A 15,533-nucleotide genomic window follows, 5' to 3' on the forward strand; every position below is an offset into this window, starting at 1 on the left:
AGCCTAGAACAATGTTTAAAATCCAGGCATCGGAAGTTATCATAGCCCAAGCTTGGAAAAAATGAGCTTTTCTTCCTCCCAATTAATTTTGAGAAAAAAAATAGTATTGGTAGACTTGCCTGTTGGAGGTCTGGATCTAGTGTATCCTCGATGTCCACGGGCCCTCCAGGGTCTTCCTCTGGTAGGGAAGAAGGGGGAGGGTTGGAGGGGAAAGGAAGTAGTCGGAAATCTATCATGATGGGGAGGGGCACGGGAATAGTTTCCTTCTTGAAATTTGCCCCTTCTTTTCCCAGCCCTGGAAAAAACACTTGGTTGAAAAAAGCTTTTTTCAACGATGAGAATAACCCCACATATTTATCTCTTTGATAAACACCTCTCCAAAAAGAAGTCAGTCTGTGGGGGAATTAACATCTGTAGATGCCAAATGCACCAACTGGGGGTTGAGTTTTGATAAGATCGACCATTTTCTCACGGTAAATGGAAGCGTTAATACGTCTGAATATACAAATGGCTCTTTGAGCCCATCCTCTCAATATGGAAATATCAGCCGGAGTTCCTGAGGCAATGGATTCCTCAGAAAGGTACAAAATCTTTGTAATCGGACCTATGAGATCCAAAAAACAATCTTGTATAGTTTTAAAGGAGTGATCAACCCCTTTCTTTGGGTTTTTCTAGATTAGTTTAAATACTTCACTAATGTGGGATCAACTTCAGGTGTTTGGGCAATTTTATTAGGTAAAGTTGGCCTAGGCCATTCAGTAGCCCTGTCTAAAGGTTTTTTTTCAGCCATAGAGACAAATATTTTGTTACCTGAGGATGGGGTACACACTCCCCTGATCTGGGATGCTTTATGTGGTATGGTATCCCAGAACTGTAAAGAATAACAGATTTTTGATCCTCAGAATCCATAATGAAATCATCGTCTGATATATCCTCATATTCTGAACTGTCTCCTTGATCAGACACATCAATCTCCTCCGAAGAGGAATGGCTTGGGGATTCAATAAAAGAGTTTGGTTTTGCACTATGGGAGACTCTGATTGCCCAGTTCTTTTTTAACCTCCTCACGGGCAGAGGGTATAGGATGCACTGAAATAGCATCTGCACTGTTGCTTTTAGAAAAAGCCTGAGAAGATTTCCTGGCCCTGTAAATGCTTACATTTTTTATGGTGTTTTAGAGAAGGACCCGTATGTATATGCCTTTTATGGGAGGCTTAACCCTGTTTTTTTTTTTCTATCTCACAGCCAATTTTGAAGTGGAGTCCTCTGCTGACCAGAACTGGTCCGATGGTGTAGAACAGTGGTCGGCAAGCTGCGGCTCGCGAGCCACATGCGGCTCTTCACACACTTTAATGCGGCTCTTGCAGTGCGGTCAGGCCGCGGCGGCTGCCCATGCACACTGGTAACATACAAGGGCCTGATACTGGTATCAGGCCCTTGTATGCTGAGCAGCAGCATAGTGCCGACCACTGCTGTATACTAAAAACCAAGGTGCCTCCAGCTGTTGTGAAACTACAACTCCCAGCATGCCCGGACCGGCAAAGGCTGTCCGGGCATGCTGGTAGTTGTAGTTTCACAACAGCTGGAGGCCCCCTGGTTTTTAGTATACAGTATTAGTTTTTATCTGCTCTGGCCGGCCCCCGCCTACAGCCGCAAACAGGAGCCGGCCCGGGCAGATAATCATAGGTTTACACTGTATATGGCTGGAAGCTGTATGTCTGTGTGGGGGGGGGGGGAGATGCCTACCATTGTGGGGGGACTATACTGCCAACTATTGTGGGGGGAGCTGCCTACCATTGTGGGGGAACTATACTGCCAACTATTGTGGGGGGGAGCTGCCTACTATTGTGGGGGGGAGCTGCCTACTATTGTGGGGGGGAGCTGCCTACCATTGTGGGGGGACTATACTGCCAACTATTGTGGGGGGGAGCTGCCTACCATTGTGGGGGAACTATACTGCCAACTATTGTGGGGGGGAGCTGCCTACTATTGTGGGGGGGGAGCTGCCTACTATTGTGGGGGGGAGCTGCCTACCATTGTGGGGGGGAGCTGCCTACCATTGTGGGGGGACTATACTGCCAACTATTGTCGGGGGGAGCTGCCTACCATTGTGGGGGAACTATACTGCCAACTATTGTGAGGGGGGAGCTGCCTACTATTGTGGGGGGGAGCTGCCTACTATTGTGGGGGAACTTCCTAATATTGTGGGGGGGGAGCTGCCTACTATTGTGGGGGAGCTGCTGACCTAATGTGGGGGAGCTGTCTACTATTGTGGGGGAACTGCTGACCTAATGTGGGGAGCTGCCTACTATTGTGGGGGAACTGCTGACCTAATGTGGGGGAGCTGTCTACTATTGTGGGGGAACTGCTGACCTAATGTGGGGGAGCTGCCTACTATTGTGGGGGAACATGCTGCCTACCTAATTTGGGGGGAACTATACTAATGTGGGGGGAACTATACTGCCTACCTAATGGGGGGGGGGGGGAACTACAAGGTACCGTACATCACGGTAGGAGGGGTAGTCTTATATGGCGAGTATATCCCAAACTCTATATTTTAACTGTGAAAGTTGGGGGTCGTCTTATACGCCGGCATATATGGTATATGTGAGGGGCACATGTCAGGGGGCATTATATGTGGGGGCACATGACAGGGGGCATTATAAGTGAGGGGCACATGTCAGGGGGGCATTATATTGTGAGGGGCACAGGACATTGGGTATTATATATAAGGGGCACATGTCAGGGGGGCATTATATATGAGGGGCACATGGCAGGGGGGCATTATATGTGGGGGCAAATTACAGGACCCCCCCCCCCCCCGTCATGTGCCCATATAATGCCCCCCTGTCATGTGCCCCTTATATATAATGCCCCCCTGACATGTACCCCTCACTTATAATGCCCCCTGTCATGTGCCCCTCAATAAAAACTTATTAAAAACAGTGTACCATCCTATGTATTTTCGGTTTTAAAAATGTGGCTCTCAAAATAAATTTCAATCGTGGTTTTGGCGAGATTTGGCTCAGTTGAAAAAAAAGGTGGCCCACCACTGGTGTAGAAGGACCTCCTTTGGAAGACTTAGTAACATTACTGTGGGCCATTGCCAAGGCAACAGATTTTGCTATGGTGTCAGGTATTAAGGACATAGCGGTCTGAACCGCAGATTGGACTTACTTATTAATGATTCTCTCACCATGAGAGATTCATCCACATATTCAAACTGAGGGGTATCAGTCATTTTAGTAGTATTTTCATCTGATATATATATATAATATCTGCAAATAGTAAATCAATTAAGTAGCCAAGATATTTATTAATGATTGTAAATAGCACCCAATGAGGTAATAAAATAACTATACATGCCCAATAAGGTGAATATAAGATAAAGAAAGTACAGATAGGAAAACTGTAGAGAGAAATAAAAAATGTTTATGAGAAGAAAGATATCACAAAGGTACAGTAGACGGCATTATATCCTAAGATAATAGTATGTGAGGAAAGTTACTTTAGCAAAGCAGTTCCGACTATTCAGTGATTAAGGAGCGAGTCAGGATGCCGCCAGCTGACGAGACGACAGGTGACTGTGAAGTAAAGTATTCCACAGCTGATCACCAGCGGTGAGCGCAAATATTGCGAGAACTTAGCAGTGCCGAGACTCGCGGCAGGGAAGGGGAAGAAAACACTGGAGCCCTAGCAACAACACCGCATATATGGGTAATAAGAAAAAGCGAAGAACAGAGAAGCAGGGAACTGAGAAAGTATAGACGAAAGGTGAGAGGAATGAAATATTAAGGCAATGTATACGAAGGGTAAAAAGAGCTGACCATAAGGGGAAGAAAAAACGCAAAATAGTAATATATACCTATGTAATATATGTATACATAGACTCTATTAACAGCTATGCTTGGGTAATAAATGAAATAAATGCACTAAATATGAATATATATATAGAGAGATACAACGACAATAATTCCCTGAAGGGAGAGAAAAAAACAATGTATGTTCTTATCTTTAATGCAGAGCAGCAAAGAAGAGGAAGACTGCTACCTGTACATACCTTATATTACCTGTGCTGTCTGATGATTTACATATTATCAGGTTTTTTTTTTCTCTAAATGTTATTTGTTAACCCTTGCTGCTATATTTTACCAGTAAAGAAGAGTTAGCATAATGAGAACCTCCTCGTCTTGTAATAAAATGTAAAATAAACCAGCAATTGTCCTAATTTACATGGCTAAACAAGGGAACGATTTCAAGTATGGACATTCAGTATGAATGCAGTATGTGCTGCCAGTATTACTACACTGCTCTGGTACTCCTAATCTCCATGTTAACAGTCTGCATACCACAGCTCTTGGGTTGCGTTCTGTCACCTCTGATCCTTCGGCTGCATCGCTGGCTCTTTGTATATGCACAAGGCTGAAATTTATAAGACCGTACATAGAGAGATTGTACCACTGACAAGGCCTTATTCAGACATCGTATATCCATATGTAATGCAGTTAGTGTCCTGCAGAGGGCACACAAAGTGAATGGTCTTCTTACAGAGATCTCTAACCTATGGCCCTCCAGCTGTTGCAAAACTACAACTCCCAGAATGCTCTGACCGCATGTCCTTTTGTAAGAGGCCTTATTTATCTACCATCAATTGTATGAATAAAAAAAAGAACAGAACGTGGGCACTCCCAAGCACAGTGTTTCCCAACCAGGGTGCCTCTAGCTGTTACAAAACTACAACTCCCAGCATGCCCAGACAGCTGAAGGCTGTCCGGGCATGCTGGGAGTTGTAGTTTTGCAACAGCTGGAGGTACCCTAGTTGGGAAACACTGCCCTAGCACAATAAACTTCCTAGAGGTGAAACAATTTAATAAGGATAGGAACGCTTACCTTTGGGTGTTGGGCTCAGAGCTCAACACCTATTAGCGTGTTTAGAAATGCCAAGTAGTTGTCTAGCCGCAGCCTGCGTCCCGTTCCGATTCTTAGAAAGGAAGATAGGAGTACATGGAGAGAGGGATCTAATGGGAGCCTATAAAAGACTGGCTCACTTGGGGTGCTGTGCCAGTATCATGGAGGTGCAAAGACATGGACCCTGATTAAAAAAAACGATATATTTATTCTTAATAAAACGTACAACGCATTTCGAAAAGTGTCCCCTTTTCTTTCTCAGGTCCAGTTTATATATTCTATCGGGTTCCTTGTCTTTGCACCTCCACGATATGGCACAGCACCCCAAGTAATCCCATCTTTTACAGGCTCCTAATAGATCCTTCTTTCATTATCTGCCGTGACACTGCAAAGAGTATTTTATATATATATATATATATATATATATATATATATAATCCCAATAACTTTTTTTTTTTTTTTTAGGTTATAACCCTCTAACAGGTGACGGAGGAGGCACATGTGCCTGGAGACCTGGAAGAAGGGGTCCGTCTGCAGGGGGGGGATGAGGTTAAAGCACCTTGCTGGTGTTATTTTTATTTTATTTTTTAATACCAGCAAGGATAATGGACTGAACCGCGTGCAGATGAAGCGTCTCCTTGTGCCCCTAAGGGTCTCTAGTGTATGTCCTATGCTGGAGTTTACATGGAGCATAAGTGAACCAGTTGTCCATGTCTGCAAGAAAAAAAACCTCAGCCTGCGTGCAAACTGACACCTTTGTCTGGAGGGACATGTCGCATTTCCAGAAAATCTGGTGACCTTTCACTTTAATAGATGATGTTGTACGTTGTTTTTGGTTCGCTGCAGTGTGACGCTCTTAATGAAGTTTTCCTTAGAAGTGGCGTCTAGCCAATAAGGTTGACTGATGTGATGTGGCGGTCGGCCTATATATTTGTCTTTTCATTGTCGCATATTCAGTCGATGGATAATAGATATTTTGCACCTTCAACTACATGTGTCCATATGTGGATGGAAGATTAAAGGAGATTAAAGGGGAACTCCGGTGGAAAAAAAAATAATTTAAATCAACTGGTGCTAGAAAGTGCTTGTAAATTACTTCTATTAAAAAAATCTTTACCCTTCCAGTACTTTTTAGCAGCTGTATGCTACAGAGGAAATTCTTTTCTTTTTGAATTTCTTTTTTGTCTTGTCCACAGTGCTCTCTGCTGACACCTGATGCCCGGATCAGGAACTGTCCAGAGCAGGAGAAAATCCCCATAGCATACCTATGCTGCTCTGGACAGTTCCTGACATGGACAGAGGTGTCAGCAGAGAGCACTGTGGACAAGACAAAAAAGAAATTCAAAAAGAAAAGAATTTCCTCTGTACCATACAGCTGCTTAAAAGTACTGGAAGGTTAAAGATTTTTTAATAGAAGTAAGTTACAAATCTGCCTAACTTTCTGGTACTAGTTGATTTAAAAAATAAAATAAAAAAAATAATGTTTTCCACCGGAGTACTCCTTTTAAGTACATTTCTATAGCAATTGTGCACAGAGATACAGCCCGATTTTACAAGACCTGTGTCTGTATTGAAATATGCTCTATCAATGTTTAATAAAACGTGTACTTTTGCACAACCAATATTGTCTTTCTTTAGCACAGCCAGGATGTATAGGAAAATTATATGCAAAACTACTAGATTAGAGGCATCCTGCACTCACCGCTAAGTGATGGAGTTGACGCTCCTACATGGACGACACGGATGGATCAGGTCTCAGAAACATCCGTGGGCGCTCAGAGCGCCCACGGATGTTTCTGAGACCTGATCCACCGGTGTCGTCCATGTAGGAGCGTCAACTCCATCACTTTGCGTTGAGTGCAGGATGCCTCTAATCTAGTAGTTTTGCATATTACTGAAATCTGTTTCATCCCTAGCACCGCTGCTGGACTGCACGTTAGTGTCGGAACCCTTACCTTGTGAAGCGGGAGTCCGTCCGTGTTTATTTGAGTACTCGTTTGGGAGAGTAGGTCCTGAATATCTCTGTGGCCACGTATGTATAGGAAAATGTTTTGCACTAAAAGACTCAGAAATTATAGGCTAAAATCTGTCACCATGATCATTGGGATTTCTAGCTTCTGGGAAAGTAGTTTGTTACATTTATTACTAAAGGAGTACTTCCATCTTATAAAGACATGTCATTTTGCTAGAATATACAATTTCTGTATAATTGGTGGGGATCTAACCTGTGGTACCCCACTGATCCTGAGAATGATGGGGTTGCAGTACTGGTTTAGGCTGTGGCCTACATGGCAATTTTTGCTGCGACGCATATAGCTTGGCCAAAATGTATTGTGTTGCACTGCAATGATCGAGCTGCATCGCAGCTTAGGCTCCTTTCACACTATATGTTGCTTTGTTTAAAAGACCCGTTAAAGGGTACCTCTCATCAAAAAAACTTTTGATATATTATAGATTAATGTATGCAGAATAACTTTACAATTGCATGTTATTAAAAAATATGCTTCTTTCTATTTAATTTTCCACTTTGAAGAAATGACCACTAGGGGTCTCCCTACCAGTCCTGGCAGCAAGCATTTCAGACTCATGCTGGAGTCCTAAACACTACGAGCTGCCAGTCTGCTTTGTCCACAAAGGAGAACACTCAGAGCTGCCAGCCTGCTTTGTTCACAGCCTGTTTGGCTGTGAACAAAGCAGGCTGGCAGCTCTGAGTGTTTAGGACTCCAGCATGAGTCAGAAATGCTTGCTGACAGGACTGATCGGGAAAAATACAATAGAAAGAAGCATATTTTTCATTAACATGCTATTGGAAAGTTATTCAACATTCATTAATCTAAAATATATCAAAAGTTTATTTGACGAGAGGTACCCTTTAAGAAACCCCTTAAAAACGTCCGTTTAAAAAATCCCATTAAAGTCTATGGAATTTTTTGATTATCCATTATAACCCATTATGAATAACAGACATTATTTGTGACGTGAGAAAAATTTGTGCATGTAATGCTTTTTTCTCCCGTCACAAATAACCTCCGTTATTCATAATGGGTGATAACGGATAATCAAAAAATCCCATAGACTTGAATGGTGTTTTTTAACAGCCGTTATTAAGGGTTTTCTTAACGGGACACTGTAACGGGTCTTTAAAACGGAGCAATGGTATAGTGTGAAAGGAGCCTTAAATAAGTGAATGGGGTTATATTTTACACCACAAGTGACACCTATGACCAACAGTTGCGTCGCAGTCGTGGCTACTTGTGGGTCCAAGTTTTGGCCTTGTGACCTAAAATTGCCGTATAGCTCTAGTCTTATTGCTGCATCTTCTTCAAAGCTTTTTATGCATATTGGCACTCCTGTCCACCTGATATGCAGGGAGCTACACTATGGCCCCGCACACTTGATGACTGGGGCACTGCTGTGCAGAGAAAAGTACACCAATACTGTGGTCCTTTTATTCTCATGATTGTTGTGGTTCCAAAAAGTCTGTCCCCTACTGATCATCTAGCGATATACCATCACTTCATAAGATGGGCACAACTTGTTCCTCTTTTATTAATAAATAAATAAAAAAGGCTTTAAAGGGGTTATCTAGGAGAAAACTTTTTTTTATATATCAACTGGCTCCAGAAAGTTAAACAGATTTGTAAATTACTTCTATTAAAAAATCTTAATCCTTTCAGTACTTATGAGCTTCTGAAGTTAAGGTTGTTCTTTTCTGTCTAAGTGCTCTCTGATGACACGTGTCTTGGGAACCGCCCAGTTTAGAAGCAAATCCCCATAGTAAACCTCTTCTAAACTGGGCGGTTCCCGAGACACGTGTCATCAGAGAGCACTTAGAAAAGAACAACCTTAACTTCAGAAGCTCATAAGTACTGAAAGGATTAAGATTTTTTAATAGAATTAATTTACAAATCTGTTTAACTTTCTGGAGCCAGTTGTGATATATATATATATATATATATATATATATATATATATATATATATATATATATATATATAAAAGTTTTTTCCTGGAATACCCCTTTAATGTCCGATACAACAAACGAAATTTTTTCCCTTAAAAGGGTATTCCGGGTTCATACATCTATACAGGGGATAAGATGTATGATCGCAGGGGTCCCGCCGCTTGGGACCCCCGCGATCTCTGTGCAATCCCCGGCATTCTGTGCCGGGCGCAGCCTCCGAGATGGAGACGTGACGTCATGACCACACCCCTAGTGACGTCACATCACACCCCCTCCATTCATGTCAATGGGAGGCGGCGTGACTGCCAGAAGATGACCTAGTGCGGGTTCTCCCATTTTCTGTAATTTCTCTTTTAAAACAATGGATTATGTTCTGCATTACCAGCTATGTTTTGTGTGTGTTTGTGATGATTTCATCAATAGAAAGATACAAGTTATGTGTGATTTTTCTGAGCAGTTGTCAGTAAACAGCTGTTTTTATACTTTTTGATTCTGTTTTTATACCTACAAAGGTTTCTATAAATTGCTTCTAGTGACATAAAAAGCCTTTATATTTAGCAGTAAATCTCCCTGTGTAAACTTGTGCTGCTGACCAATAATGTATGTCTATAGGCATGTTATTTAGAGATATGTGGATGCCAGACCCCCTGGCCCATCACTAATCTAGTGAAACAAAGGAGAAAACAGGTAACAATCTAATCTCATTAAAATCTCCAATGTTTCTTTTGACTGGAGACTTCAGACAACCATTGGACAGACCCTGTAGACATTACATTGTTTACTTAACCTCTTAAGGACCCAGGACGTATGAGTACGTCCTTGGTCCCGGTCCTGCGATATAACGCGGGGTCACACGGTGACCCCGCATCATATCACGGCCGGCGTCATAGTGAAGCCGGGACCCGCCTCTAATAGCGCGCGGCACTGATCGCGGTGCCGCGCGCTATTAACCCTTTAGCCGCGCGCTCAAAGCTGAGCCACGCGGCTAAAAGTGAAAGTAAAAAGTGCCGGTTAGCTCAGGGAGCTGTTCGGGATCACCGCGGTATAATCACGGCATCCCGAACAGCTGTAGCACAGGAGGAGGTCTTCTTACCTTCTCCTGCGCTGTCCGATCGCCGATTGAATGCTTCAAGCCTTAGATCGCCGAAAACACTGATTGATCCATTCCTATGGAGATGAATCAATCAGTGTTAAAGATCAGTTAATGCAATGTTATAGCCCCCCCTATAGGAGCTATAATATTGTATAAGAAAAGTGTAAAAAAATCATTAACCCTTTCAATTATCCCTTCCCCTAATAAAAGTTTGAATCACCCGGCATTTCCAAGAATAAAAATAAACATATGTGGTATCGCCACATATCGCGACATGCGGAAATGTCCGAATTATAAAAATATACCGCTTTTTAAACCGCACGCTCAATGGCGTACGCGCAAAAGAATTCCAAAGTCCAAAATAGCGCATTTTTGATCACTTTTTATACCACAAAAAAGTGAATAAAAAGTGATCAAAAAGTCTGATCAGAACAAAAATGGTACCGCTAAAAACTTCAGATCACGGCGCAAAAAATGAGCCCTCATAGCGCCCTGAACACAGAAAAATAAAAAAGTTATAGGGGTCAGAAGATGACCATTTTAAACGTATAAATTTTCCTGCATGTATTCATGATTTTTTTCTGAAGTGATACAAAATCAAACCTATATAGTAGGGTATCATTTTAACCGTATGGACCTACAGAATAAAGATAAGGTATCATTTTTGCCGAAAAATGTACTGCGTAAAAACGGAAGCCCCCCAAAACGTACAAAATAGTGTTTTTTCATCAATTTTGTCGCACATTGATTTTTTTTCCCGTTTCACCGTAGATTTTTGGGTAAAATGACTAATGTCTTTACAAAGTAGAATTAGTGACGCAAAAAATAAGCAATCATATAGAATTTTAGGTGAAAATTTTAAAGAGTTATGATTTTTTAAAGTTAAGGAGGAAAAATTGAAAATGGAAAAATGAAAAAAGGCCGGGTCCTTAAGGGGTTAAGAACCAGCAGAAATCTCACTTGTAATTTTACCCATAAGGGTGGGTTCACACCACGATTTTCTATACAGTTTTTGGATACGTTTTTTTTTTTTTTTTTAAACCGTATGCAACCGTACACGGTTTTTGGTCCAGGTGAAAAACCGTATTGACCCGTATGTTTTTTGTTTTTTTTTAACATGGGAGTCAATGGGAACCGTACAGACCTGTATGTGCATACGGTTCCATCCAGTTTTTACCATACGATTTTTGACTTTGCACAGTTTTTTTTCTTGGAATTTCAATCAAACAAGTGAAACCTTATTCATAATGGAGTGAAAAGTTCAAAACTTATACGTTTGTTTTCTTAAAAAACGGATGCAACCGGACATCATTTTTCAAACCGTTTACAGATAAAACTTTGTACACACGTTTTGATACAGTTTAGTCAGTTTTTGAGGAATCCGGTTTTTAATCAAAAACCTGATAAAAAAAACTGTATTGCAAAGACGGGGTGTGAACCTACCCTAATTAAGTGTTAAGGTATATTCACACAACGTGGATGTGCTACAAGTTTTTACACAATACAATATTGTGCAGATTTGTTAATATTGTAGGGAACAGAGCCGAATAGGTGGATAAACAAAAGGCCATGTAAACTTAAACGAGAGAGTCAAAATGCCCCAGACTTGTAAGAGTGGCTCAGACTGTTTGCTAATCTGCCATATGTATCCCCTATTAGTTGACCTTCTTTTTTACCTTCTGCGGTATGTTTAAAATCTGGATTTACGGATTTCTACAAATGCCATCCACATTGCTGCAAATTTTCTGTATGCAAATCTGTAGTGGGAAATCTGCTGCGCATTCACCTTATGAGAACATATCCTAATAATTATAAGGCCTAAAATTAATTAATAAATAAACATATATCTTCAGATGTATATATGTTTTCCATCTGTCATGGTAACTTCTACTTCTGATATCCCCCTGTCAGGAGATTCTACAAAGAAGCACTAGCGTGACAAATTCTATTCAATTCTGTCTACCTTGCAGTTGAAAAACATCAGGTTATTATTTACTTTGTATTTATTTATTGTCATTCCAACATTGTGCATTTTATTCTCATTTTACTTCTATTATTTAATATACCGTATATACTCGAGTATAAGCCGAGTTTTTCAGTACGATTGTTCGTGCTGAAAACGCCCCCCTCGGCTTATACTGTCAATCCCTTCTCAGTGGTCTTCAACCTGCGGACCACCAGATGTTGCAAAACTACAACTCCCAGCATGACCGGACAGCCATCGGCAGGGACCGTCCGGTGGGGAGGGTTAGTCGTTCCGGGCTGTCCATCTTCACCGGAAGGCACTCTTCTCCGCTCCTGCCCCGGACTAGTGACTTTGCCTTGACGCCGACGCACAGGGACGCGCATGAACGTCCCCGGTGAAAATGGACAGCCCGGAACGACTAACCCTCCACACAGGACGGTCCCTGCAGCATAGATGGCCAAGACCAGCTCACCCTTCCTTCCCACCGAGGGGAGGTGAGTAGAAAACTAAAGGGGGGGGGGGGTCTGGATGATGACGAAGGCCGCAGTGGTCTTCAACCTGCGGACCTCCAGAGGTTTCAAAACTACAACTCCCAGAAAGCCCGGACAGTTGCTGTCCAGGCATGCTTGGAGTTGTAGTTTTGCAACATCTGGAGGTCCGCAGATTGAAGACCACTCATGAAGGGATTGACAGGTGGTGATGATGAAGGGGGGGTCTGGATGATGACATGGGGGGATGATGTATTTCCCACCCTAGGCTTTTAGTCGAGTCAATAACTTTTCCTGGGTTTTTGGGGTGAAATTAAGAGCCTCGGCTTATATTCGGGTCGGCTTATACTTGATTATATACGGTATGTAACAATTTTTAAATGTGTTACATATATGTTGAAACTATTTGCAAATATGGTAGTGCTGGGCGGTATACCAGTTCATACCGAATACCGAAATTTTGGTGCTGCATGATATGAATTTTAACCCATACCGCAATACCGGTTTGGCACCTCCCCCTCGGGAATGAAAGAATTATCAGCCCAGTACTGCGCTGTCCCCATCGGGGACTTAATCATATGTGACCCGTGAGCGCTGTTCTGCCCCCCCTCACCCCAATTAATTATTAGCCCAGCACTGCGCTGTCCCCATCGGGGTAAATACTCAGATTTTTCACCCGCAGGCGCTGCCCTCCTCGTCCTCCTGTTTGTTGCGGCCGCCGTCGCTGACACTCAATACCAGTGGTCTTCAACCTCCAGATGTTGCAAAACTACAACTCCCAGCATGCCCGGACAGCCGTTGGCTGTCCGGGCATGCTGGGAGTTGTGGTTTTTCAACATCTGGAGGTCCGCAGGTTGAATACCGTTATATACCGTGGAACCGCCATAAGTTAAAAAAAAATACTGCGATACACATATTTGCCCATACCGCCCAGCCTTAAAATATAGGCACTGGTGTCTGTTGCTAGCCACAAAACAATCTCTAATGTTTGTCCAGCGGATTTTTTTTGGGGGGGTTGGGACAGGGGTGGGGGGGGGCTACAGGCAGTCCTACATTTCCCTTGTAAAGAAAGGTCATGTAATGCATTCACAACTTGGGTTTGCCAGAAGTCCAGATGGTCAGCATTGTCCAGAGTGGACTACCCCTTTAACAATACCGTAATATTATGAAGCTGACAATGATATCACTATTTTTCCCTCAGGCCACCGAATAATAAATCTTGTTAAACATGTTAATGTTTATTACTAGGTATATAGGTAGATACATCATCCAGGCTGAATTACAGCCACTGTAGGTAGTTCTGTATGTACAGCTCGTGCTGCCCTAACCATTATAGTGATTGCACACATGCCACAATTTTTTTTGTTATGCAGATCTTTAAGCAGAACTTCTCACCTGCCGGAGACAACCGGAGGTGAAAAGTTCAGCCCCCGGCATGCAGCGGCAGCTGCAAATATGTGAACGACGGGTATACCCATCGCTCTGCACGAACCCACTTCAGCAGTTGACGGGTATACCCATCGCTCTGCACGAACCCACTTCATCAATTGACGGGTATACCTGTCGTTCTGCACGAACCCACTTCAGCAGCTGACTGGTATACCTGTCGTTCTGCACGAACCCACTTCAGCAGCTGACGGGTATACCTGTCGTTCTGCACGAACCCACTTCAGCAGCTGACGGGTATACCTGTCGTTCTGCACGAACCCACTTCAGCAGCTGACGGGTATACCTGTCGTTCTGCACGAACCCACTTCAGCAGCTGACGGGTATACCTGTCGTTCTGCACGAACCCACTTCAGCAGCTGACGGGTATACCTGTCGTTCTGCACGAACCCACTTCAGCAGCTGACGGGTATACCTGTCGTTCTGCACGAACCCACTTCAGCAGCTGACTGGTATACCCATCGCTCTGCACGAACCCACTTCAGCAGCTGACGGGTATACCTGTCGTTCTGCTTTAAGGGGTTAAAAAATACACAGCAAAAAAACGTGTGTTATACGAGGATTTTGCAGCAGATTCACTGTGGATCTTACTCCTATACACAGAATCGAGTGAAATCACAAATCTATAACATGGCAAGCGGCTGTAAAATACTCACTTAATGGAATATTCTGGGGAATTCCTGCTCGTCTTTTAGGGTTAGCGCCAGAGCACTCGGATTTGGTACGTTTAGCTCGAGAGCCAGGCCCCGTACAGAAGATTGCAGGGGTCTCAGCAGTCATACCCCCCAAGATCAGACACATCCTGTAAATAAGTTGTATTCCCCGAAATACCCCTTTCAGTGCTGTCCCTCAGCAATGCTGCCCTAAGCACAGTCTTACGGGTGCCTAATGGCAAGTACAGCCCTGACTGTAGGTTATATTTTGGTACATATTAGTGGTCACCGTGCTTATAGATGTCTTGTATATGACTGAACAGAATTTTTACCAACTGGTCTGAGGAGTATAAATAATGGTCATTGTGGAAGGAGTGACTATCACTTTTAAATGATGCTACAGGCACTACAGTCTGTAACAGTATTTCCCAACCAGTGTGCCCCCAGCTGTTGCAAAACTACAGCTCCCAGAATGCCAGGACATCCCGCCATGTGAACATACCATTTGGCTGTACTGACATGCTGGGAGTTGTAGTTTAGCAACAGCTGGAGGCATACTGGTTGGGAAACACTGGTCTATAAATCAGAGCAAAAGGGTCCAAAGTCCATTCATGTTGACTCCTGTCACAGTGCCGTTATGACATGGCGTCACGGGAGTCGGGGAGAATAGCGGGAGAAAAAATACTGCTTGCGCTGTCTTTCTTTCCTGCTATTCCCATCAAAAAACAATGGCGCCCAGTGGACCCCATAATAGTAAATGGGAGCCTTTGGGACCCTTTATTGCCGTTGTGCCCCGTCAGGAGAACAGACTTTAAAGGCCCCCAAAAAAGTCCATTTTTACATGGCGCAAGGCAGTGTGAAAAGGCGCCTTAGCAGACAATACCTAGGTAATTCCAGTCACACACTTTGGGTTGCATTGGCAGCAGTTTGCAAATTATCAATGCATACTTTATATAGCAGTGTTTCCCAAACAGGAAGCCTCCAGCTGTTGCAAAACTACAACTCCCAGCTTGCC

General features: G+C 43.1%; 2 protein-coding genes across 2 annotated transcripts in view; both read left to right on the forward strand.

Annotated features, from left to right (window-relative positions):
• Positions 1-6,233, forward strand: part of SELENOS (selenoprotein S) — a 33,174-nt gene extending 26,941 nt beyond the window's left edge. The window contains exon 6 of the mRNA XM_056571782.1: positions 5,374-6,233. Coding sequence (XP_056427757.1) covers positions 5,374-5,456 — 83 coding nt within the window. The 3' untranslated portion in view covers positions 5,457-6,233. The remainder of the gene's footprint in view (positions 1-5,373) is intronic.
• A 606-nt stretch (positions 6,234-6,839) lies between these two features.
• The window catches only part of CHSY1 (chondroitin sulfate synthase 1), a 64,469-nt gene continuing 55,775 nt past the window's right edge, over positions 6,840-15,533 (forward strand). The window contains exons 1-2 of the mRNA XM_056571784.1: positions 6,840-6,940; positions 11,877-11,949. The gene's annotated coding sequence lies outside the window, so the exon portion shown is untranslated. The remainder of the gene's footprint in view (positions 6,941-11,876; positions 11,950-15,533) is intronic.

The sequence above is a fragment of the Hyla sarda genome, chromosome 4, assembly GCF_029499605.1.
Source record: "Hyla sarda isolate aHylSar1 chromosome 4, aHylSar1.hap1, whole genome shotgun sequence".
Classification (NCBI taxonomy): domain Eukaryota; kingdom Metazoa; phylum Chordata; class Amphibia; order Anura; family Hylidae; genus Hyla; species Hyla sarda.